At 40.9% G+C, this 24,100-nt stretch overlaps 1 protein-coding gene across 3 annotated transcripts in view; it reads left to right on the forward strand.

The window, feature by feature from the left end:
* Window positions 1-24,100, forward strand: part of NTRK2 (neurotrophic receptor tyrosine kinase 2) — a 204,588-nt gene that overhangs the window by 116,857 nt on the left and 63,631 nt on the right. The window contains exon 13 of one of the 3 annotated variants that reach the window (XM_064438182.1): window positions 18,547-22,345. The exons of the other annotated variants lie outside the window; for them this stretch is intronic. Within the exon in view, the coding sequence (XP_064294252.1) occupies window positions 18,547-18,557 (11 nt within the window). The 3' untranslated portion in view covers window positions 18,558-22,345. Of the gene's footprint in view, window positions 1-18,546; window positions 22,346-24,100 lie in introns of those variants that run through there. 3 annotated transcript variants of the gene reach the window in all.

Here is a 24,100-nt window from a genome sequence, read left to right on the forward strand (position 1 = left end):
CAAACAACTGTATGTGTTTCAGTCATTCGTTTTACCTGTGCAGGTGCTGGGGCTCCTTAACAGAGCTAGCAGAACAAAATGCTCTAAATTTCTGGGAGTGGAAGGGAGGGGTTAAAATGTATGCAATTTGTTAAATGTACATGGGATGAACCGCTTTACATCTGTCAATGCCAAATTCAGCCCTTGTGATAAGTCAAAGAAGTCAGCAGTGTTAACGCTCAAAGCCCGATCCATATTCCATCAAAGTCACTGGTAGCCTTTCCATTGATTTCAGTGGTCTTTGGCCGGTCCTGTGCACTGAATGTGTTCTTGGGAGGAAAAAAACTCCTGAGTCAAAAGCAGAAGTCAGTGTTGTTACATACCTGCTGCTTTTAAACTGATCATATTGGCAATTAATATAACCTAACTTTGCAATCTGATTATTGGTAAAGTAAGGGTTAAGACATCAATTCTTTTAATTTCATTGTTTAGTTCAGCTTCTACAGCTGGAAAAGATGTTGAATATTTAAAAGTGGAGCAGAAGGTTTCATGATGGACAGTAAATGTCGCATACAAATTCTTTCATGTTCAGTTAGAAGCAGGTGAAATGTGAAAAAATATGAAGAGTTAAACGTAATTAAGTGTGCATAGTTAAAAAAGAGTATTCCTAACTTCAGGTGCTACTTTTCAAACCTAGTAACAGTTTTAGAATTGGACATGTGAAACGTTGCTTTTTGAACCAGTGATTAGCATTGCAGCAGATAACAGAAAAAAATACCTAGAAGTTATTGTTATTAATAGTAACTGCACTGCTTGCTATTTTTCATCAGTACATTAAGGTCTTTAAGTATTTCAGAGAAGGTTGTTCCTGGCTCTTTTGTCCTCTTTTTTGTGTGTGAATGTACATACATTTCTGAAGTGTTACTGGAAGTCTGAACTGGTCCTCTGGGAAGTCACCCTAGAGATTCCCTGTATAGCTGGTGAGCACTGGGCTTGCAACTAAGGGATGATACATCCTACCTGTATCCTACCCTGCATGATATCGCTTCATAGCACAAACTGTAGACTAGGGACTTATTGTCAAGGCCAAAACCTTTGCCTCCAATTTTGCAAAGCTTAAATGCTGTAATAGAAATCCTTCTTGACCTGTCAATGACAGCATGCATGCATACATGTATCCGTGACTTCTAAGGTTGCAAAGACCGATGCTGGACTGCCTACGTATCTTGTGAATATAAATGTTCGTCTACATCTCAGTTATTGCAATAAGCACAATCCACAGAAGGATGTTCCCACAACGCAACAGAAGGCCTTTTTATGCCTTTTTATGGTACATCTCTGATGTTCACTCTTACCATAGCTTTTTCGTGTGTTGCTATTTTGTGATTAGAAATGCCCCATTGTCTCTTCTACCAGAGTATGTTTGAATAATCTGGCCTGGCATATGCAGTGGGATGTATAAGGTAGTCACTGAACTGCTGATACTTGACCAGCACAAGGAAAATGTTACACAGATGCATTCTGATTAGAACATTAATTCCTGTGAGGAATAGAAGCCGCTAGGGAATTAGAAATGGGCAGCATGCCCACTAGAGCTCTCTAATGTTATATAAAAGGCCATGCTTTTAAATATGAGGCTACTGTACCTCCGTTCCCAGCCGCATTAGACAACATTATAATTGTTTAAATAAACATCAGTGACTAAAGAGTATTTAACTTTCAGCATTAATGTTGAAACAACATACGTGCTGTTCTGGGGAAGAACCCAAACTATACCAAAACACAGAATTCTCTCACATTTAGTAAGCTGCACATTAAGTACAGAGGCATTAAATCATGGCTGACTAGTGCTAAGTAGGTCCTGATCCTAAAACTACGTAAGTCTGTGTTTGGTTTTGTGTGCTGCAATGAAACCCACATGGTGTCAGAGAAATTAATCACAGTACATGAAGTTCAGTTTGTGCATAAATGCTTGCAGGATGTGGCTCAAGACTTTGCTATGGTGCTCTGGGGAGGTTTGTGGAGCTGATGCTCTGCATTATTCCACATTGCCATGGTGGTCTCTGTCTTTGTGGTTTTATTGCTTTAGCAAAGAGAATCAGGTAAACAGCGGTAGTGTATAAACCAAGGCAGATTTCTCCTACCACACTGAGCATCTGTCCAATAAAGAGCGTAATTAAAATTGTCTCGGACAAAAATGGTCTTCCCAGAAATAATTTCACATATGCTCTCTTTCCATCTCTCTCAGTCATTTATTTTTACAGAGCTGCACTTGTCCTTTCTTAAGCTGCCAACCTCCTCCTGATGTGTATATCTGGTATTTATAAACCTCTAAGCTAAGTAGCTCTCATACCTTTTTCCTGTTTACAATAATGCCAGCTCCAGATGTCATCTGGTTTCTCATCTTCAGCAAGATAATTGACATTTATGTTTATTTCCTATCTGGTCTAAGTTCCATTGTCCGCTAGCATTAAACAGAGCAATCACTGACAGTCATGCTGGAGAAGATTCTTAAGTATTTAGTGTATGTTGGTCTGTAGAAGGAGGTGAGACTTTGAGCTAGGTGAAACTGTATGCAGATCATATTGCAGTTTTCCTAGAAGCTGAAGGAGTATGGCTGCTGGGAGTAGCAAGTGGAGTTTCTTTTTTTGTTATCTACTTAAGCCATACTGTGATTTGTCTACAGATAACCATTTCTGAATACAGTGTATCAAGCTCTATTGCAAAGTATTACAAGTGTATGTGTTTAAAAGAAAACTAGAAAGTTGATTGCAATCAATTTAGTTGGAAATTCCATCACTGTATCAGTAAATTGGTACTGTCACTACTGAATAACTAAAGCCCAAGGAGCGATGGCTTCTAAAAAGTCAGGCTCAGGATAGAAGTTATTGCCCTTTCTTCCTCCTGAGAGACAGCTTTCAAGGTGGGAAAAGCCAACTGATGAATACCAAAGACCCATCGACTTGAGGGGGATGGGTTCTAGTCATCACTCAGAAGAACTGAATTTCTGTCCGAGGTTTCAGCACAAATGCTCATCTGTACCTTTAATTGACATAATGGTAGAAAATTACTCTTCATCTTCCAACTGGCATTGGCTGATATTTCCCACTCCAGCTGCTCACCATCTTAACTACCCATTTTCCTCACCAGCAAACCCACTGATGCTTCTTCAGCACTCATCTGTAAGACACTGTATCCCAGCGCTCCTGGCTTTTCCTTTCCCTAACATGTACCCTTGGTTGCTGCTGGCTGATGGGCTCACCTGCCACTCCAATATTTTGAATATTTCCACCTTGAAGTTTACAGTCTGTGGTACACAGACATGTTTCAGACACATACCAGACTTATTGGTTCCTTTTTGTGTGAAATCAAAAGGTATTTCCTTTTTGGCAGTACTTGGCTAGCAGTGACAATCTGATTTCAGATGTGTGAGAGAGATGCTGTAGCCTGGACATGGTAAAATGCTCTTTGCACTTAAGTCATGATGAACCAGCTTGTGCTGTATTAGTGTCAGCCTGCAAACCTCTTGCCTGGCAATTACCAACAGCTTTCAGTTGTTGCAGCTGAAAACTGGGCCATAACTTTGTGGTGAAGTAACATTGCTAGGTGCAGAAACCTTGCATGGATGACAAACCTTGCAAAGATTTTTGTTCCCTGAAATCAACTGGACATTGTAATATCATGTGGGCATGGATGCTAACTATTGCTAGATGGTTAGCTTCACTAATTTTATAGGCTGTCACAGCCCCTAAGCTATTTGGTATTTTCATGAATGCCATGATATTTCAAAGATTAGTCTTCTGCATCTCTGCACAGGAATTGCAGTTGCTGAAGTTACCAACTGAGCCTACCAGACCTGTTGAAACAAGGCAGAAGAAACAAAGCCATTTTCCCCATGAACAGCTATGGACTTTCTTCATTCATCACTTAGCTTGCAGCCCAGTGCTTGGAATATATCAGCCCATTACTATTACATTTCCATGATTAATGGTGGAAATGCAGTTAGTAAATAACATTGCTATGTTGGTAGTAATGTGGAAAACAAAACCTGAGGAGAGTGCATGCATAAAACATCAGTGGAAGTGTCCAGGCTGAAACTCTTAGAGCAGAACTTGGGTAAGGAACTGCTTGCAGATAATTTTTGGATTTTAGGAGTCAGGCTGTTCTCTGAATCTCACCCCAGTAACCCCCACCCCTGCCCCATGAAGTTACCCTGGTTGTTTGGGTGCAATGGAAAGGAAGGCTGGAGCTTCGCCCTTTCATGGAGAGGTTTGCAAGCTCCAAGTTTTATGCCCCCTAGGGTGGATAAACAGCAGCTGCGCTGACATCAGTTTGAACTTCCCAGCTAATCAGTACCTGCAATTCGCTTGATTTCGCCCCTAAAGATATTATCAATGATGGAAAATAGTGTACTGGACAGGCTTGCTGATTAGTCAGTGGGTGGTCTAGTGGCAAGATGTTTTCAGTGGCTGGCTGTACATGTAGTCGATGTGTTTCAGATGATGTGGTGTGGACTGTGGCTTTCATATGAGAAATTTGGGTATATTAATCAGATAGTCTTAATATTTCAGCATCTTGTGATTGTGTTCCTTCAAGGACAGGAGTGTGAATGTGCAGTTTAGATAATAATTATTGTAATTCCACTTGGCCTGTTAGGGAAAGTCTGCAGTTTCTTTTTAACATATACATAACCAATCTTTGGTTGTCTCTGTTAGACAGGAAAGTTGCAGAAATGCTCTGCTTCAGGCCACCACCTTCTTGAAAGATTTTTAAGGGAGAAAAGAAATAGGAGTGTTATTCTTGTCATTTTGTCATGACTCCCACAGCCCTGGACTTTTCTCTTTAAAGCCATAGGTCTTGGAGTCTGGTGACGATGTCAGATTTCATTTTAAAATGAAAAAAAATGTGAAGAAATGCTTGAGAATGTCAGCCAGACCCCAGAAAGCTGAGGAAACAGAAAAAAAATATCTGGATTTGTTTTCCTTCTGTTTATTATGTTGTGATTCTTTTTAAAACTCAGTTTCATGATTTGGAAGCATTTGAGCATGGCAGCAGCATGTGCAGAGCTGGCTCTAGTCTGTCAGCCTGAGGAGATGGCCCTGGTTATGTCGACCTCAGGGAACAGAGGGGAGCAGCCAGATACCTGGACTTGCTGAGTTACATTTGCATCCCAGGCCATTTGTGGAAGGGTGCCGCTACTTGCAGTTCACCACCCAGTTGTTTCCGTGGCTCTGACCACTCACACCCCATAAGGTGGACTGGTTTCTCTTCATTTTGGAGTAGGCTGACAACCTCCTCCCCAACCCTTGGATCACTAGCAATGGACCATTTGGTCTGAAAAAAGAAGTAGTTGTCTGTATTTCCAGGATAGGTTCAACAGAAGGAGGGGACATGGTCATCTGGTTTGTATTTCCCAGGTACCCTAGCCGTAGGAGTCCCACAGCAGAGCCTGGCCCCAGCTTGGTCTTCCCTCACTGGGTGCGTGGGCTCTCACTGCAGAGTGGGCATGTGAGGGTCTGGTGATATGAAAGCTGGAGACAAAAAGGAAAATTCACCAAGAAAGCCTCTGCACTGAAGGGATCTGCCAGGCCTCTGACCCAGAGCAGCAGATCTGTTCATTTCTGCGTGCTGCTCATCCTGCACATGCGGTGTTCTGTAGAAAATAGCAATGTGCAATGCTATTGGCCTTGCCTAATATTACCTAATGCCAAGGCAGACTGTCTGCAGCACACAATATCTATGTGATTTTACTTCCCACGTAACAAATTATGGCATGTTTCACCCTACACTTCCCTACAGTTTTGAGGAATAGGGCTGATTTTTTACACACATTACAGGGTAGAAAATAGAGTGAGTTGGCCCCTGTGCACAGAAGAAGGATCTCCCAAGAGAAACAGTCTGTCAGCATTTCCATCTCTTTTGAAAGGCTTTTATATCTGAGTGACCACAAAAGAAAGGCTGCTGTAGTGGTTTCTTAGCCAGCTAAGCCCTAAGCCTGGGGATTTTCCATCAACTCCTGAAGTCTGCAGAGCTGAAAATTTATAAGCAGCTCATTTTCCTATAAAAGACACCATGACTTCAACAGCCAGAATGCAGAGGAGCAAAACTGATCAATCTTAGCAAAATCGAGACTGGGAGGAAAAACCTCCCTGTCCAAACTGAACTTGCCAGTCTTGACATTCATTGGTAGTCAGGATTCAGAACTTGGGAGACTTAACAAGGCTTAACTTCAGGATCTTCAGATGCTGAAAGCCAAACATGAATTAGGTTGAGATTACAAAGAAGGGTGTACATATTATATTTACTGCTTGCCCTGATCCCATTCTATGCTTTGCTCTCGAAATATTTTATTGGCTAGGTGAATATGTAAAAGAGAGTTTGGCTGAATAAAGATACAAAGATATATGAAGGTATATTTTGTCATCTTGACAAAATACTTTCGTAGTTTGACCACATGCTTTAATACCTGATTGCTGTCACCATTTAAAATGTGTGTCTTTGCAGTTCATCAAGTCACACATATGTCAGAAATGTCAGCTGTATACATCAATGATATATTTCATAAGTTGCATTTAACTTTTGTTGACTGGCGAGAGATTTGTCTCCCAGACCATAGCATATTGAGCCTCAGGTATTTTTCCCAATAATGTGGTCACATGTTTTATTTGCCCAACAAATAAAATGAAACTGAATAAATAAATTAACGAGAAATCAGATTTTTTAACTCTTGCTGCTCATTCTGAGACTCAGCAGACCTGCATTTTTATTTTGTTTTCCAACCAGACAGAAGAAATTCTCCAAAAGACAGAAGCTTTCAACTTTAAAACCATGGGTTTCTACCTCCTTAAAAATTCAGAATTGGGAAGAAAGGCATATTTCCACATTTAGTGTAGTGGTGAACCTACAGAATCAGTTTTGCTCCCAGAAATTACATGTGTGCAGTTTTGGTCTGTCCATGAAATCCATTTACATCCAATAAAAAAAGGCAAGAAATCATGCTTTCAGCAAAATATTTGCATTTCATCACACAGAATGTTGTTTCGATACTTGAATTATTTAATAGAATCATAGGATCATAGAACCATTAAGGTTGGAAAAGATCATCAAGTCCAGCTGTCAACCCAGCACTACCATGTCTCCTAAACCATTCCCTGAAGATCTACACGTCTTTTAAATACCTCCAGGGATGGTGACTCCCCCACCTCTCTGGGCAGCCTGTTCCAATGCCTGACCACTCTTTCAGTAAAGAAATTTTTCCTGATATCCAATCTAAACCTCCCCTGATGCAGCTTGAAGCCATTTCCTCTCATTCTATCGCTAGCGACCTGGGAGAAGAGACCAACACCCATCTCACTGCAACCTCCTTTCAGATAGCTGTAGAGAGCGATAAGGTCTCCCCTGGAGTAAACTACTTGCTCTGAGAGTCCAAATGCTGGAAATACAACTGCAAGGAAGAACAGCTTGGACTCTGATCTTTATGAATAGCATGAGTATTTCATTACGTGGAAATACAGCACATGAAACATACTGCTGGCTAAATAGTGGATGAAGGTCCAAAGTATGCATTTCAACTACAGAGACAGAGTATGAGGCAAGATAGCATGAGACACGCACTTTCAGGAAAGTGTCCAATGTCAAAATTCAGGTAGAGCGTGCACCTTCTTGTGTAAGTTAGTCAGGTAAGCTACAGATAAGCACGTTGTTCTTCAGCAGAGCACTGAAATGCACTGTCAACATCAAGCCCAACCGTGGCTTCATGTGAAGAGCACTCTTAAGGACTTTATGAAAGATGACGTGAAATTAAACATATGTGCAAGCACTCTGCAATTATGGTAGTGGTCAAGGTTGAAAAACCCAACATGGTGCATTTTTAGTAGGTGTAATCTTGGTGGCATCACTACATTCAGTTTGCCATTTGACAATACATCTGTATCAAATACAGACACTATTTTGGCACCAAATATGTAGCTAAATCAGGAATATGTAAATGACAAATAGCGCTGTTTATACTGTAATGATTAAATTAGGCCTTTCAGACTCTGTGCCGCATACTAAGTTCTATGGATGTTGATTTTATATACAGAAACCTGCATAAGTATATGAAAGTGTAATGGGAAAATTACACAGTGGAGGTTAAATGGGTAGGACTTATATTTAAGCTGAATGGAAAAAAAAAGTAATCCATTGTGAAAATCTCCTTATCATGACCCTAAGCATGGGAGCAGGATTGGGCTTTGGATTTATTCCTTTGTGTCAGTTTTGGCTAAATAAGAAATACAGATCCCAGGGAGGCAAAGTAGTATAAATAAGAAAAAAAATTATAAATATTAAGTCTAATAAATACTAAACTACAAGAAAATCAAAAGTAAATCAAATAAATTTGTAACCAAAATTATTTGGCTACAAATAAATGCATAAACCATGCTTCTAATTTTCTTCATTTCATCACAAGTAAGTGTATTGTTATTAAGAAACTTGGGGGTGTAAAATGCAGTTATCCCTGAGCACAAGCTCACCCAAAGATGAATTCTGGGGGAAAATGATCAGGAATTCAGTTGTCCAAATAAGCATCAATGAAGACAGGGTAGTATTCATCGCAGATGCAGTGTAAGCCACGTTATTTTTTGGCTACATAAAACAATTTCCTTCACACCTCTTGCTGGCAGCTGTCGCTGAGCAATAAGGCTGTCAGTGCTTTGAGACTGTGACTTTTGAGAGCAGTTTAGCAGTGTGTGTCCTGGAGGACACTGTGTGGTTGGGTTTGCAAATCTGCAGATCTGCCCAGTGCAGGGAGGCTCTGGATAGCAATGGGTTGCATTAAGCCTGGAGCTATCAGAACTGCAGAAGAGTCCAGGACCACTCTGAATATATGTATGCCCCTCCTATTTATGAGCTTCTGTGTTGAATGAGGGTGTATTGGCTTGCATGGCAGCACACATGCCCAGCAGGGGTTCACCTGCACTGTCCCTCCCTTCCCTACATCATTTGTACTCTGGCTGCCAGATTCTGCAAGAGACATGCTTTTCCCACTGCATCCCACTGGTGCTGGATCCACACAGCGGGGATGTGTAAAGCTTGTGCTCCTGCTGCTGCCTCATCTCTCCCTGCAAGCAGGAGTGCTTATTAGCTGCTCTGGGGTGGCTAATCTCCCAAACCTTTTTTATTCTTTGGTCTGTGCAGCTTGATTATCATTCTGCCTTGAGAAAGCTTTCCCAGCAAAGATGCCACTGAGGTTCATCAGATCCAAGTACATTTGGTTTGGTTTTGACAGGGTTTTGCTGGGGAGCTCCTCATTGCCTCAGGCTTAGCTGCATGTGTGTTTTGGCCATAAGGTAGGCCAGCAGCAAGTGGAACCTAACAGCCATTTAAAATGTTATGAGAGACAAAAGTAACACAGCTGGTAATATTCTGAAATATTCTGTAACACTCTTCAAATAATTTTTTTAAGCATTAACTTTGAGAGGTTAATTAAACCTCTCAATAGGCTTCTCATTTTCTACAACAGCACTTGGGGAAGGATGATAAGGCTGTTTTTTCTCACTCGAAGGTGTTTAATTAAGATATGTGTTTTAGTTTAGACATATATTCTGTAAAATAAAACACCTGAACTCAGCATTTTTTACTCACTTAAAAAATATGATTATGCAGGTAGACAATTCCAAGAACACTCTTCCATTGTTAATTAACACAAAAACCCAACTGCTGAAACTTATCTTTGTGATTATCTTTTAGAGCCTTCCATTTCTCACTTTCTCTTAAGCTAGTTTTCTTTTGGTTTGTTGGACAGAAGCAAGAGCAGCTTTCAATACCAGCAGCTCTCTACCAAGGATGCCGATGGGACCTCTGCTTAGTGGGACTATGACTGAGGGGTGCAAGGAGAGACAGGCAGCCCTCGAGCTCAGTAGTTCCAGGGCTGTGAGGGTTGGTATGAATTTCTCAGCCTGTGGCTGAGCAAGACATTCCAGAGAGAATGTGTTATGGCTCTTCAAAGGCTATTATGTGGATTAAGTCATGAGGCATAAAGATCTGGTATGAGGTGAACAGTCTGCTTGGTCTTATCTCTAGCCCATCAATGCCCATAATAATTGAAGGCTATTATTTGCAGATTGTGGAGGAATCACTGTGATTGAAGTATAAAACCCCTGCAGGGGAAAAAAGTGTCAAATATCGTAAGTCAAGACCCTGCAAGGAGGTCTGAAATAGTTGAAGTCCTGTTGATGAAAAGTTGCGTAGTACCTCTGTCTAGCACTTACTCATTAGCTTTTGGGTGCAATTAAACATTTAAATGGAAAGCATATTGCATGGGGGTATTGTTTGCAGTTATTAAAAATATGTGGGGTATGCATACCTATTATCACCTGTTTCTGTAAATTGCAGCATATCTCTGTATAACTAATAATCTCTCTAGGGAATTTTTTTTATTTCTACATTTGCGGAATCTAAATTCCATTCTCAGATGTCAGCTAAGCACATGAAAGGGGCATCTCAAAGGCATTCAGATGCTAAATCAACATCTAACTGGTTTTCTAAAAAGCCCCTGAACACCTTGGAATTGTAAAGTCTGGTCAATGGAAATCAGAGTGTTAGTCAGCTTAGTACTTTGGACAATTCCCGTGATTGCTTCACCTTTAGCTACCTAAATGTCTTTGAAAACTGGCTGCTGGAAACTGTAGAAAGTAATTGTACAGGTCACAGGGTGCGGGAAAAGGCTTTCAGTCTCCAAGACTGCTGCCCCTTGAGCAGCACTGAGTTGCACTGGAGGGTTGGACTCAGAGTTTAGATGTGAAGCAAAGCTGCCTTCACAGTGGCACTTCCTTCCCCTCTTCCCTCCTCCCACTTTGGTTTGTTTCCCACAGCAGTGGAAAGAAAGAATGGAAAATGAGGTGGGTGTCTCTATCATGTGGTTATTTATTCCCAAGATTGGATGGTGAGAAGCCAAATCTAACTTCAAACAATCTCCAGTTTATATCATTTTGAAGGAAATACAGATTTGACAGAATTTTCAACTGCCATTATGAATACTTCTTTGAGCTACAATTTCAGTTAGAAACTTTCTGAACTGAAGCCATTCCCACACAGCTCCTCTCATTTCTGACTGTTGCTTAGAATTTTAGATTTGGTTTCTTAGGCTGTCTTTCATGGATCTGCTCTCATTTTTTGGTGCCCACAGCTTGGAAGGCCTGTGGCTGCCTTAACAAAACCAAAGAAATAGCTGAAAACAATACCCATCACGGGAAACATGTCCCACACAAAGTAGGAAGGAACAGAAGAAAGGAGAAACAAATGGAAAAGAAGCAAAAGAACCTCAATCTCAGCCTTTGGCAAAGAAAGAACAATACATGACTGATTTGCTCAGACTGTTTCTGCAGGAGGACATGATTTGTCTTGTCCCTGTTTTATGCTCATCTGAAGAAACACAACTGTTTTGCAGTATTTGCAGTCTCTACTCAAGAGGCGAGTGAGACTGGAATAGCAATGGGATTGCCTCCAGACAGAAATGCATTGACCAGCACTGTGTGGGAAAGCTTGAAAAGCTCCTTCTTGGGTGGTAAATTGCAAGGCAAAACCTTTGGGCTTATTCTTTGGTTTAGAAGTGGAAGGACCCTGTTACAACAGGGTTGCTCTTTCCAGGACTGTCTGAGTTGTCATGTGCTTGTGATGCTTCAGTCCACGAAGCTCACTTGTGCAACAGGGAATGAAGAAAGGTGCAGAATACTCTCACACAGGTGAGAGTAAAATGATTTGTGTTGTCATTGTCCAGACATTGTCTCTTCCTATCTACGTTGATGGTAAATTCTCACCTCTTTTGCACAGTGTATCTGTTCAGTTTGGGAATGGACAAATTGCTACAGCGGATCTCAGTAGTAACTTTTCAGGTACATAAAAATGACTGGTACTGTACCTATTAGAAACCCTTAATCAAATAAACATCTAATAAACCTTAAGGAGTCTATTTCTTCCAGATCTTCCAACACGTAGAGGATTGCTTATGCTCTGTGACATGAAGATTTATGTCCTTTTTAAAATATAACCCTTCTAATAAACCAGCAGATATTCCCTGTATGGTATGTACAACTTCCCTGTCATTAACAGCAACATATTTATATCCTCCTGTGGCCAAAACCCTCAGTACCAGGAGAGCAGACGAGAAGAGGGATCAGAAGCAGCTAAAACACACCCAGCCATTGCAGCAGAGAGCTGGTGGTCATCTGTCCTGGACAGTAATGACATGAAACAGTGTTAGCATCATCAGAGGGGTGTTAGTGTCCTGCAGCCAGTGTAACAACTGGGGTGAGCCTTTGGTACTGCCCCAGGGGCCCTGAAACCCCGCACTGCATTCACAATGTACCTGAAGAAGGGGCTTGCTGCCCACCTCTCTGCAGCAGGGGAAGGGCCTGCAGCCCACAGCTAACTACAGGTGTAAACTGCCTTTGACTGCAAGTCACGTCAGTTCTCTGGCCTTCATTGAGGAGATTGGATTTGTGGGCTGGACCCCTTCAGTTGCCACAGCCAACCTCAGCAGGTATCAGACATGAAGCCCAAAAGCTCTGCGCTCAACTCAACTCTTCAGGAAGGGTCCTTCCAGTCTTGTGCCTAACTCTGAGAGGAGACATCAGATGCATGTTTTCAGTGAGGCGTTGTTTCACGCACAGTAAATCACAGTTCTCATCCTGCAGGTGTGGTATAGGAGCATAGACTTAAGCCTCAAATTCATACAGTCTTTCCTGGAGAATGTATTTCCTTTTTGTCTTAGCTTTTGCTTCTGGAGAGGAAGGCACAAGACTTTTGCTTTCCTTGCAGATGCAGGGAATCCTTCTGAAAGTTAATCTGAGTTCAGCTGTTTGCAACAGTCCTTATTTTACTAGAAGGTGACTATTTACCAACTCACTGAAGCAATTTGCATTATGCATTCTGATGCATCACATTTCCTTGCTGGAATTGGTTTTGCACGTTTATCACAATATTGTACTGCACTTTAAGGTTACAATTCTTTGCCTCTTTAAACGGCAGCATTTTAGAGAACCCTGGAATTGTACCACACTGAGGAATAAACAGTGCAAAATAAAGTATGTCTTTCAGAAACGAGGAAGAAGAGAGAAGTTTCCGCTTTTCTTTGCAGTGATAGCTTTCCTCTAGAGGGTCAATCCAGAATTGATTTCCCGTTCTAATCAACGTGAGTCTTTCCACCCTATTGATCTCTGTGTGTTTTGAGTTCGGCCTCAACGTCTGAAACAGGACTGTGGTAAATGCCAACATTAAACAAACTGGTAAGAGATTTATCTTGGACTGGTAAATTTTCTTGACTGCAAGGTAGGATGGTTTCAGGATAGAGCAAAGCACACAGGTGTTCATTGCTCCCACAGAGGACAGCTTTGCCATCTCAACTTTGCAGCTTGTGTTTATTGACAGAATACATATACAGGAATATGTAGAGCGCTTGCTGTGGGAAAAGCACGGAAAAGCATTGGGTGTTTTTCTTAATAATGGAGAGAAAGTATACAGAGAAATCTTTGAATTGTATTTGTTTTGGTCTGGTCTTGGGATGGACTGTCAGCCTGAGCATTGGGTATTTATTTTTCATCATATATAAAAGGCAGTGCCCATGCACAGTGAGTTCTTGGCCTCATCAGACCAGTCATCTCATCCAAAAGTCCATAGAAGCTTTTACGAAACATTTTGTTACGCTTTCTCTGACCTTGCTCTATGGGTATACTGTATTCAAGTATACATGTTAAAATCCACAGTATTCATTAGATAAACCATCTCAAGAGCTGTCTTTCTGAAACTTTGATTTTTCCACAGCTGCAGCCAAAGGCTGTGCTGGGAGACATTGAATGGTTGAGAGACTAGTGTCTGCCCTATGATATAGAAATATGGCAGCAGACTGCAGAGAAGTTGTATAAGAATAGTCCCCTGAATTTCTGTCCTCTTGCAGAGGGCTTTTTTAGGTATCTCCCTCAGAAAGACAAGATGAATTCAGAGAAGTCCTAAGAACAAAGCTGCTGCAAAAACATATCTGGATCCCAGGAGGTTTCGTTTTTAAGAAGGAAGGGCAATTATTTAAATGGAAATGTAGTCTTACGGAAAGATAGCAATCCTGGGTTTAAATCTTCCCTAGATCTCCACACTCTTATAATAAGACAAGGAAATATTCGTTTACAAGCTCAGGTATAAACCCTTTGTGGTCACAAGCTGCCCACCATTCACTGTGCTGCTTTCTGCTGGCAGATCCTTAGAAGCTGTGTCAGTGCTGAGCTGGACTTGGAGTTTCACATGTCGTGTTAACTCTCTGGGTGATCAGGCTAAGAATGCCATAGATCAAAGCCTGTTTGAACATATTTGAGCCCATACCAGTGAGCAGTTTTCTTTGTATCACAGATTCTGTGATGGAACAAGCTTTATCTAACCTCATATGTGACAAACTTCATGGTCTCTGACAAGATTGTATTTGGAATTAGCTTTTGGGTTGTTGCTTTTAGGTAAACTAACGAGCCATTTAATACTGTGCAAGCTAAGCATTTCTGCATCTTGATACACTTGAATTATTGAGGTTCTTGGTGTGTGTTTAAGTTGTGCAAGCTGTAGGATGACTGTAAATAAAATCGTACTTTTGGGCAGCTAGTATTCAGTCTGATCCGCAGAAGGTGATGAATAGATTCATAGGAGACAAAAGCTTCTTCTCCCCTCCTCTTCAACCCAGTGAAAGGTGGTGGAGCAATGCATCAGGGAAGAATAGTGTAAAGACTTGTGAAATGCACATTGTACCTGTGAGTGCAAAAAATATTAAGTGTATGAATATATTTAGTCTCTTGACCTGGTGCACTCTTATAGCAAGATTACCGAACAAAGGCAAGGCAATGCAGACTCTTTAACATTTCACTTGTTACCCTTAACAGGCAGCTGCTCTGTATGGACAAAATTCACTGTATCTCCTCAGGCTTTGCTATAGGCAATACCTCCCATGTTGCAAACATGGCAAAAATACTTTTATCTCTAGGTGTTGTTTAAGCCAGCAAGCATATTGTTGAAGGTGACACTGTTCTACTCATGGCATCATAAATATAAACTCTGAGACACAATTACTGATAAAACTCACTAGATGGGACAAAACCAAACCAACATCACAAAGATGAAACAGATAAATCATGCTCGAAATTGCAGGGAAAATATAAAAGCCCATGACTTGCCTGTATCCGAGCAATAACCAGAGAGGGCTTCAGTGAGAAGTGGCACCCTCTGAGACAGCGATGTGTACAAATCTCCCGCTCCCAGACAAAGAGAAGGAAGGAGAAGGTGGGGGAGGAAAAAGGAAATAAAAGATAAGAAAGACAAAAGGGTAGGCCTGTTGGTCGTTTACTCCAATTAAGCCAGCTGTACTACTCCAAAGTTCAAGCAATTAAAGTCACTGCCTAGGTTTTGCCCCCCCTGACAGCATGACTTCAGGATTTGGATTCAGGGAGCAAAAAGATTTGGGCAAGTAGGCTTTGCTTTTGATACATTACCTGACTTGTTAAAAGCAGCAGTGTTTGATTAAGGATCTTTTTAATTGCCTTTCACTAGGCTGATGTGTTCATCAAGCTTTCCCTCTTTTCTGCATTTCATCCTCACAGCCCAGTAATTGAATATCCGGGTCGAGTTGGGAAGGGAAATTTAGCCACACACTTCTGGAGCCTCAGTGAAGAGAACTGGAGGTTGCCATGGCAGGGCCTTGTATATGCAGCTTTAACTCTTTGTTGATTTGGTTTTATAGCTTTTAAACTAATATTTATTGGCTCTCTGGAAGTTCAGGAGGGAAGTCCTCTTAAATCCCTGATGGCATTTCATTATGGTCATAATTATAAAATGTCTTGTAACTTTGGGGAGTGTGAAAGAATCAATAGACTACAAGACAGCTGAAGAAGAAAAAGGTCTTGTGGGTCACCATTTATTTCTGTACCCATCTGTGCCCCGCTCCTCCAGACCCAAACTGCTACTTGTGCTGCTGGATATGAGGAGAAAGATTATTAGGGTGCTGGGATAAGGGAAACATAACAGCAGTGCTTGTGATTATCAAAGCAGTGGGATATTTAAGAAATATTATGGTTTGCATTGGTTGCTGAAAAACAGAGGAGCCATTCTGTGGATTTTCTTTGTGGTAGGAATATTAAAATAAGAGCACCAACCTTACTGAAGATGAAATGGCCCATCATAATCCAAAGGGTGAGTTCTAGCACAAGAATACTGCTGTATGCAAAACTTCTGCTCTTCAAGAGGATCTGTACATTGGCAAGTATTTGCAGTAGCATAGGAATTAAATTGCAGAATTATTCTTTGATTATTATAATTTTGTTCAGTCTGGGTGAGATTTTTCTGAGCAATTACTTTTAACTCGCAGCATTCAGATCAGGACGTGAAGTTCGTCAAAGTCAGTTGTATTCAAATCTTGGGTTTTGGTTCAAACTTCTATAACTTCATTAGATCTTACTTACAACTTTGCCATGCTTAAAGCTGAGTTTTATCTTCCATTCTCTGCATCCTTTCCACTTGCACATGATTTTTACTGCATAAGTTCCTTGGGAGTCAAACTTGGTAGCCTCTGGATAAGAATGAGGATAAGGATCAGTCGAGCAATGTGCTGATGTGCAGACATCCCACATAGGCTTCTGTATGAGATTGGCATCCAGTTCTTCATCTGATAAGAGCCTTGAAGGACTGGTTCCTCCACCATAATGCAGAGTGAGAGAGAAAGGTCCTAATGCCTTTACCACTTTGTACTACCAGAATAATGCAGCCTTAACTGAATTATTCCATCTTCAGTGCAACTCCTCCCCCACCAAAGTTTTAAATGCACAGAAGTAAAGCTGTTCAAAAATAGAATTTTCCTCCCATGGGAGATTTCAGCATTTCAAAATTACTTTCTGCTTTAAAATCAGAAAGTAAGTTAAAGCAGAGGGCACTTAATTAAATTTTATCTCAAGTTTTGAACTGAAATGTTTAAAGGGAAAAACGTGCATCTTAAGTAAAATTTAAATAATTTGGTATTTTAAAATGAAAAGTTCATTTGGGCAGATATTTCAAAATTATGGGTAAATTTTTCTGTGTGTGTGTTTTGTGGGGAGGTGGGGGGGGAAAGTGTTTTTCCACTTTGGAATGTTGAATTTGATTCTTTGTTTTAGAAAGCCAAAAAGGTAACGGAAAATTAACATTTTTCTGCTGCTGAATCTTTGAAACTTTGTTTTACACCATTACTGTTTTTCAGTCAAATTTTTTGACTGGGCTTTATGCTGAAGTCAGTGGTGTGGGAATCAAAATTTTTAATGTCCTGACTTGTGTTCAGTTAATACTTGGCACATTTTCTTTCATTCCTACACCAGTTTCCATTAATTTTCTTGTTGAACTTATCTGGGAAGGGGAGGGACTCTAAAAGACAAACGCAGTTGTATGTAACTGCAAGTGATATCCAACAAGCCCAAATCTCCTTGGGTTAAAGGGTGAAACTCCACTGAAGTCAATGGAGCTTTAAATATTGGCACCAACAGAAAATTTGTCCCATGGAGTGCAATTGCATTGTCACATCTTGAATGCTTATTATTCTCATGATAGACATTATTAAAGGAGTCCCTTTTCAAGCACTTACACATTTATTATTTTCAAACCCCATTTCCTCAGAGAGGTCAAAAGCTCTTCTCATCACCATAGGGAGCCCATGGGAATTTTGGCATTCTGAAATATAGCAGGTATCCAACTGCATTAAAATGTTAATGCCTTTTTTTTTTTCTCTTTGTTTAAACCATGCTTTGGTTTTGTCATGAATCAAAAGTGGTGGAATGAATTATTTTTTGATTGGAAGGAAAAACATTCCACAAGGAAAAATGTCACATTAAAATCAGACTGCTTCCAACTAATCCTTAAAAGAAATTCCCCAGTGAAAAGACACTATCCCTGATTGCATTGTATCACCAGTGTGATGCTATGATACCATTTTTATACCATGTTTCTGGCAAATTTTGGTATTATCCATGCAGAAAATAGATTGCAGATCTCCTCTGAAATCCAAATGTTTTCTCCTGCTTGGCTCTACAGTAAAGCTGGAGTTTTCCCGCCTTGCCTATGTTTGTATTTTTCCTTAAGAGAGGAGAACAATGCCATTATTTACTATTATTTGTGTGCGTTACTCTAGAGTCCCATGTGCAAAGTATTGTCAGACTCCGCAGCTGCAAATAACCCCTGCCTGAAGAGCTTTTGGGCTATAGCCTGTATGGCTCCTGTAACCTGGAGCTAGTTGTTTGGCCTGTGGGCAGGTTACAGTCCTGGGGCTTCATGCATAGGGTGAAGAATGGAGGAAGGATGCTTCGTTGTCTTGCCTGCACGAGCAGGGAGTCCCCAGGATTAAATCCCTTGCCCCAGCTTACGCAGGAAATCTGTGGCTGATCCTGAGGTGGAAGCCAGATCTCCTGCGTGGCCCCCTTGGCCCCTGACCCATCCATCCTTCCTCCCCAGTGTCGTGTTGGCCTCCAGCGCAGAAACTTCTACCCGAGGAATTTTCCATTGAGTTCTGCTGCTGATGAGTTTCTTTCTCACCAATAGGTGGAAACTGACAGCCCGGTTTCTCAGGTGACACAAGGAACGGTTCTGCCATCCCAAATGAGGCAGGAAAAACATCACGCAGAACAAGGAATTTTCCATAAGAAACTGTACCATAGCAACTGAAAAAGACGTTGAAGCACATTACACTTTCTCAGCTTGTTGCAACCTGTGCTTTGATGCAACAGGACATCAGAAAAGCGAAGACTTGGGTTTTTTGTTTTTCTTTTCCTCACTTATTTATTTGGCCAGGAGAGTGATTGCTTTAACTGGTGCTGCTTGATCATAATGAATTTATTGCAAAATTGTGTAACCTTTCCACATCCGTCTCCAAAGTCTGTGCCAGAGCCTGTGTTCTGGCATGCATTGTCATGCTATAGCTGGGGAGGGAGAGGGAATTACATCTGCAAACTTCCATAAGAGATCACAAGCTTTTGAAATTGTAGGATAACTAACCAAATGGGATGCAGAAATATTTCCAACAGGCTGGCAGCTGTGCAATATGTGGCATCGAAATAAAGTTGAGTCACTAAGAAGTAGTGATAAATAAGCTAGCAAAAGTTTCTGTCTTTTTTTCTAAGCATACCCCAAATATGATTGTCTAGTGTAACAGAAAAAAACATCACTGTGCAGAAACAAGTGGCTGTGGCGTTGGTTTGGATATGGACAAATTCTTGCTGTACTATGGATAGTATTTAATGAAAATGTATAAAATCTTTAAGGGCAGTCTTTGCAGGACAGATGTTTAGCTTGTTCCTGAGCAGTTGTAACAGGCTGTTCAGGATGAAGAAATCTAAATTAACAGGACTTAAAATGCTTAAGTGAGAAAACAGGAGAAAATCTGATTAGCACTACTGATCAACTGAGGTCTGGAGATTTCCTTTCTTTTGAACTGAAGCAGTTTATTCAGTTTCCTTTTCTTTTTTTCAGAGTTCATACTGCACCCTGCCCATATTTAATCTCTCCCTGTGTCCCTTCTCAAGCCCATCAGCAGTTCAGTCTTGTGCTTCTCACTGGAGGCAATAAACTCCATGGTGCAGATAATCCTCCTCGCTTATATATCTGCAGATACGAATTACTGGGTGGAAAGCTGCAGCGTATAGTACATTTGCCATGTATGTACCGTCTTTTGAATTTCAGAGGTACTTCTCAGGCAAGATATACCTCTTTTCTGTGAGACTGCTTGTTTCAGGTTCCTTTCAATGTCAGTGACAAGCTCGTCAGTGATTTGGGAAAGTTGTACCAGACTCATGCGGAGCTGGGCTTGAACTAAAAATGCTGTACTGGAGCAGGAGTCATCATGGCTACCCTTAACTAGGGCTTTCAGCAAGGTCCATATGTGAAAGCACAGCGCTTCTTGTGCAGTAGCAGGGATAACACAGGTTCTTGAACCTCTTGCTCCTAGGTACTGTAGCTAGCTTTCAACTTGGTTAATTGTGAGCAAAAATACCTTTTAAAATAGTCTTGAGAAGAGATTTTTCCCAGTGATGTAGTTTTGTTGCTTAGCTAGAATAGCCTTCATTAGGATGCAATTTAACGTTTTCCTCAATTTTCACAACAACTGGCATTTCTGATGCCTGCTTGGCACAATACGAAGGAAAATGATTCCAGTAGCTCCTGTTCAGAAATCTTTATTTGTTTACATTTATGAAGGTGTGGAAAGGGAGCTGCAGGAAATAGGTTTGAAGTGCTGGTTGTGGTATGTTAATCCCTGAGGGCCTGTTTATTTTTATGCAGGATGGTACATAAAGTCTGCAAACTAACAACATACAGACTGGAATAAGCAAAAAATTAGGACACTTAGCTAAGCAACAGACCTCACATTTTCTTTTGTTCGTGGCAAGGTTGGGGTTTTTTTGTCTTAAATTAGGGAATGCTGTGGGTTTCTTAATTGCTTTCTTCAGCAGCTTCTCTTTGTGACTCTTAATCTAGGACTCTACTGAGTTTCCCAGTGTACATTTTGTGAGTGAGAGCAGGATTAGTTTCATGGCATGCAAGATAACAGTGAAGGCATTGCAAGAGAAACAGTGTTGTAAAATCTTTTTCCTGAATGTATTTTTTTTCTTTCCAATTGCTTTTATTTTTGACTGTGTTATAATGCACTTAAACTTCAAGGAGGCCAGAATCTGTAAAAATAAAAAGAAGTATTCATTGCTGCCAAATCCATATCTGAAGAGTTTCCACTTGAGATTTTGAAATTTAAGAAAGTTATGAGAGCAAGGAGCTTGGGCATTGTTTTCAAAATATACCAAATAAGAACTTTGATGAATACAAAACTTATACTTTATAGTTTTGTGACACTGTCCAAATAGAAAGTAATTAATATTTAAACACACACACACAAAATCAAAAACAGCTAGGTAAGCATTTCTGACCTTATTTTCTAGGTGGGGGAAACAATGATAAAGGGATTCACTCAGAAGAAGCCTTGTAGGGGTTGTTTGCCAAAGCGCTGATGAGAAATACCTTTTCATCTCTCTGTGTGTGTGTGTCTAGGTTTCAGAAGCAAACGATGTTGCCTCTCTAATTTCTCTGTAAGGAAAAATGCAAATCAGTAATGGTTATTTTTGCAGTTAGAGCCTGTTATATTCTTGGAACATGGCTGAATACCATTATCCTATCAAAGAAAATGTTACAGCAAGGGAAGAATAAATGTGACAGATGTAATGGTGAAAGCAGCACAGTAGCCTATAAGTTAGTTGAGAGTTGTGCATGGGAAAACTTTGGAAAAGCTACCCAGTATATCTTGAAATTGGTTGTAAATAATGTTAGCTTCTGACCCTTCCTCTTCTGCTTAAAATTCTGACCCAAAGGGCAGGCCAGAAACATAGAGTCCTGGAAATTGCTTGAGAACCATTTTGTGGATGTTGGACTACCAAAAGGCAAAGTAGCCCTCCAGCTCTGTAACTGGCTTCAGAGCAGTCCCTCCTAAAAGCAGGTCTGTACCTGCTCTCCTGCTGGTGGTGGTCTTGCAGGAGGCAGCCGTTAATCAACACTCCTTGCAAAGTGGTCTGTTAACGTAACCTGGTGAGATCTTGTCCGTAGGACTAACAATAACATTCTGTGTACCTCAGTGTTTTAGCTGAGTGCAGACAGTGTGCATATCAAGGGACAACACCCATTTCCTTAGGTGCAAGTGCCAGTTCCAAGCAACTTGAGACAAAAATCCAGCTGCTTCACTGGTAACAATAAAAATGATGGTAATTTTTAATCTTTCCTTTACTGATAAGCATGTGGGGTATTCTGCTATTACAGTTCAACAAATGTAGCAGTCATTTGTGTTGGTTACTGCTGCTCAAAATGCTTTCCAAGTACATGAGTATGTAGGCAGCTGGTATTTATTGCTCTGGGAGAGAACTTGAACTTCAGAAGGAAGGGGAGAAAATACGTACATTTTGCGTATCTTTGTTCTGTGCAGACTACAGTTGCTGTAAATATCATGGTACACAGTAGCTGGAATAAAACAGTTTCGTTTTTTAAAAGCAGTAGTCATATAGATGCTAGGTGAGAAGAGAACTTTCTGGTCCATGCATTTTTGGTTTCTTGCAGAGACTGCCAGAATTACATTTGCATTCATTTCAGTCTACGGCAAGTATTACAGAAGATTCAACTGTAAGTACTTTCCAAATATAAAGAGCACAGGGGAGAAAGGTGACTATGATTTATGGTGACATCTATTAATCTTTTACAGAATATTGTACATGTGTACTAGCTATCACCATAAAATTCACTGGTACTAATTGGTCAGAGCTGCCAACTCAGTCTGCTTATGAGTGTAACACTCTTCTTTAGGTCATGTTCATTATACTGACATTGCATGTCAGATCCTGAATAAAGTTCATTCAGCCATTTCTGCTGTTCTTCTTGTTTGCCCTGCTATGTGTGTTTGCTGCCATCAGTGAGAGTTCACATCTCAGCAAAGACTGGATCTGTGTGCTTTGGGAAATATGTGTCTCGGGTATCTGCCCAGTGGCCACTTCTCCAGCAACAGCGGGGCTGTGGGAGGGCATCCTTTGATTGAATCATGCCTGGTGTGTTCCTCCTTTTTGGAAACTGACTGGAACAAAATGTTCAAAGCTCTTTCTTTCTCCCTTTCCTCTTTTTTTTTCCTCCCTGTCTTTCACTTCCATGCTTCAGAAGGCTGTAACTGGGTTCATTAATGTGTGATAAATCAGCAGTAAATTTCTATGCATTTTGCTTCATCTGGGCAGCTCCTGTTCCTTAGTGACAGCTGCTTGGCTCAGCACACTGTAATTATCAACTCAAAACCAAGATGCTTTTAGGTGCTGAAAGCATACTGGTAGAGACCGAACTTGTCCTCAACCTCATCATGGGCCACAGTTTTGAAAGATCTCTTTTAGTGGTTGTTTGGTTGTGTTGTTGCTGTTGGTACTGGGGCTCTGTCAGTTCATTATCACAGTGGACCCTGTGGGAAGCTGTTGTTATCCTAAAGAGCACAGGTCTTTGGTTTTCATTAGCTGCTGACATATCGTATCATTAACTTCTGAGTAATCCCTTTCTCTAAAATAAAGTTTTATTGATATGTGGGAGGGGATTTACGTGTGTTAGTGAAAATTTACGAAGCCCTTATTTGACCATATGTCTGAAGGGAGCTTTGCTGAGAAACAGACCTGTTGGTTTGCTGTCTGTAGTAGAGCTGAGGCACTGCCTGCTCCTACTCTAAGCCTACCTCTGTTTGGCTTGCTAGGTGGACAGACGCTCTACCTGCTGAGTGAGTGACTGGTGCCTAGCTGTCTGCGGCCACGAGGGCATACAGAGCATAGCATTACCTCCGATTCACTAAAGCGCAAATGGCCCTGCACTCTATGTTGTGCAGGGGCTGTACATAGTTGACACTTCTGGTCTCTCACCAAACTTGTTTTAGCAAAGAAGGAGGACTGAAATGCAGAGAAACAATTTCAACTGACAGATAGCACAGTCCAAAGCTTGAGTGAATGGAATGAGTTTTCTCATACACTCTTCAAGATCTGTTAGCTAGATGTGTTAGTTTTCATGTTACATGGAAAATAACATGCAGATCCAAGAGGGGAGAAAATACGTGACATTTTTTGCAAGAGAAATGATCTGGGGTAGTCCTGCTGTTCCCATTGCCAAGCCACAGCTTTTCTTTTCTCACTGTATCTGCAGAGCAGGTTGGGTTTTCTATCCAGACAATTAAAATAGGCACCTACCCTGCTGCTATTAAGAAAGGCTTTGAAGTATTCTCAAATCCTGCTGGGCTATAGTTTACTATAATTTACAGAGCAGTTCCAAGAAGGAGGCCCACTGTTTGCTTAAGCAAACCTTAATGCAAGGGGCATGACAGAGTCTCATTCGCATCCTTTCCTAGGATCTGGGGAGACTGTCAGACCCTGGAGAATGATGAGAAGTCACCCAGGCTGTAGAAACCTCATGACCTTTACACACAGAATAATTTGTGTTATCATACAACAAACATACCTGTTATGGTTTTAGTCTTTGGAGGATGCAGGACAGAAGAACCAGGTCAGCAGAGGACGTGGTGTGTGGTCTACAATAAGCAGATCTTTTTAATCTT

The sequence above is a fragment of the Phalacrocorax carbo genome, chromosome Z (genome assembly GCF_963921805.1).
Source record: "Phalacrocorax carbo chromosome Z, bPhaCar2.1, whole genome shotgun sequence".
NCBI classification, from domain to species: domain Eukaryota; kingdom Metazoa; phylum Chordata; class Aves; order Suliformes; family Phalacrocoracidae; genus Phalacrocorax; species Phalacrocorax carbo.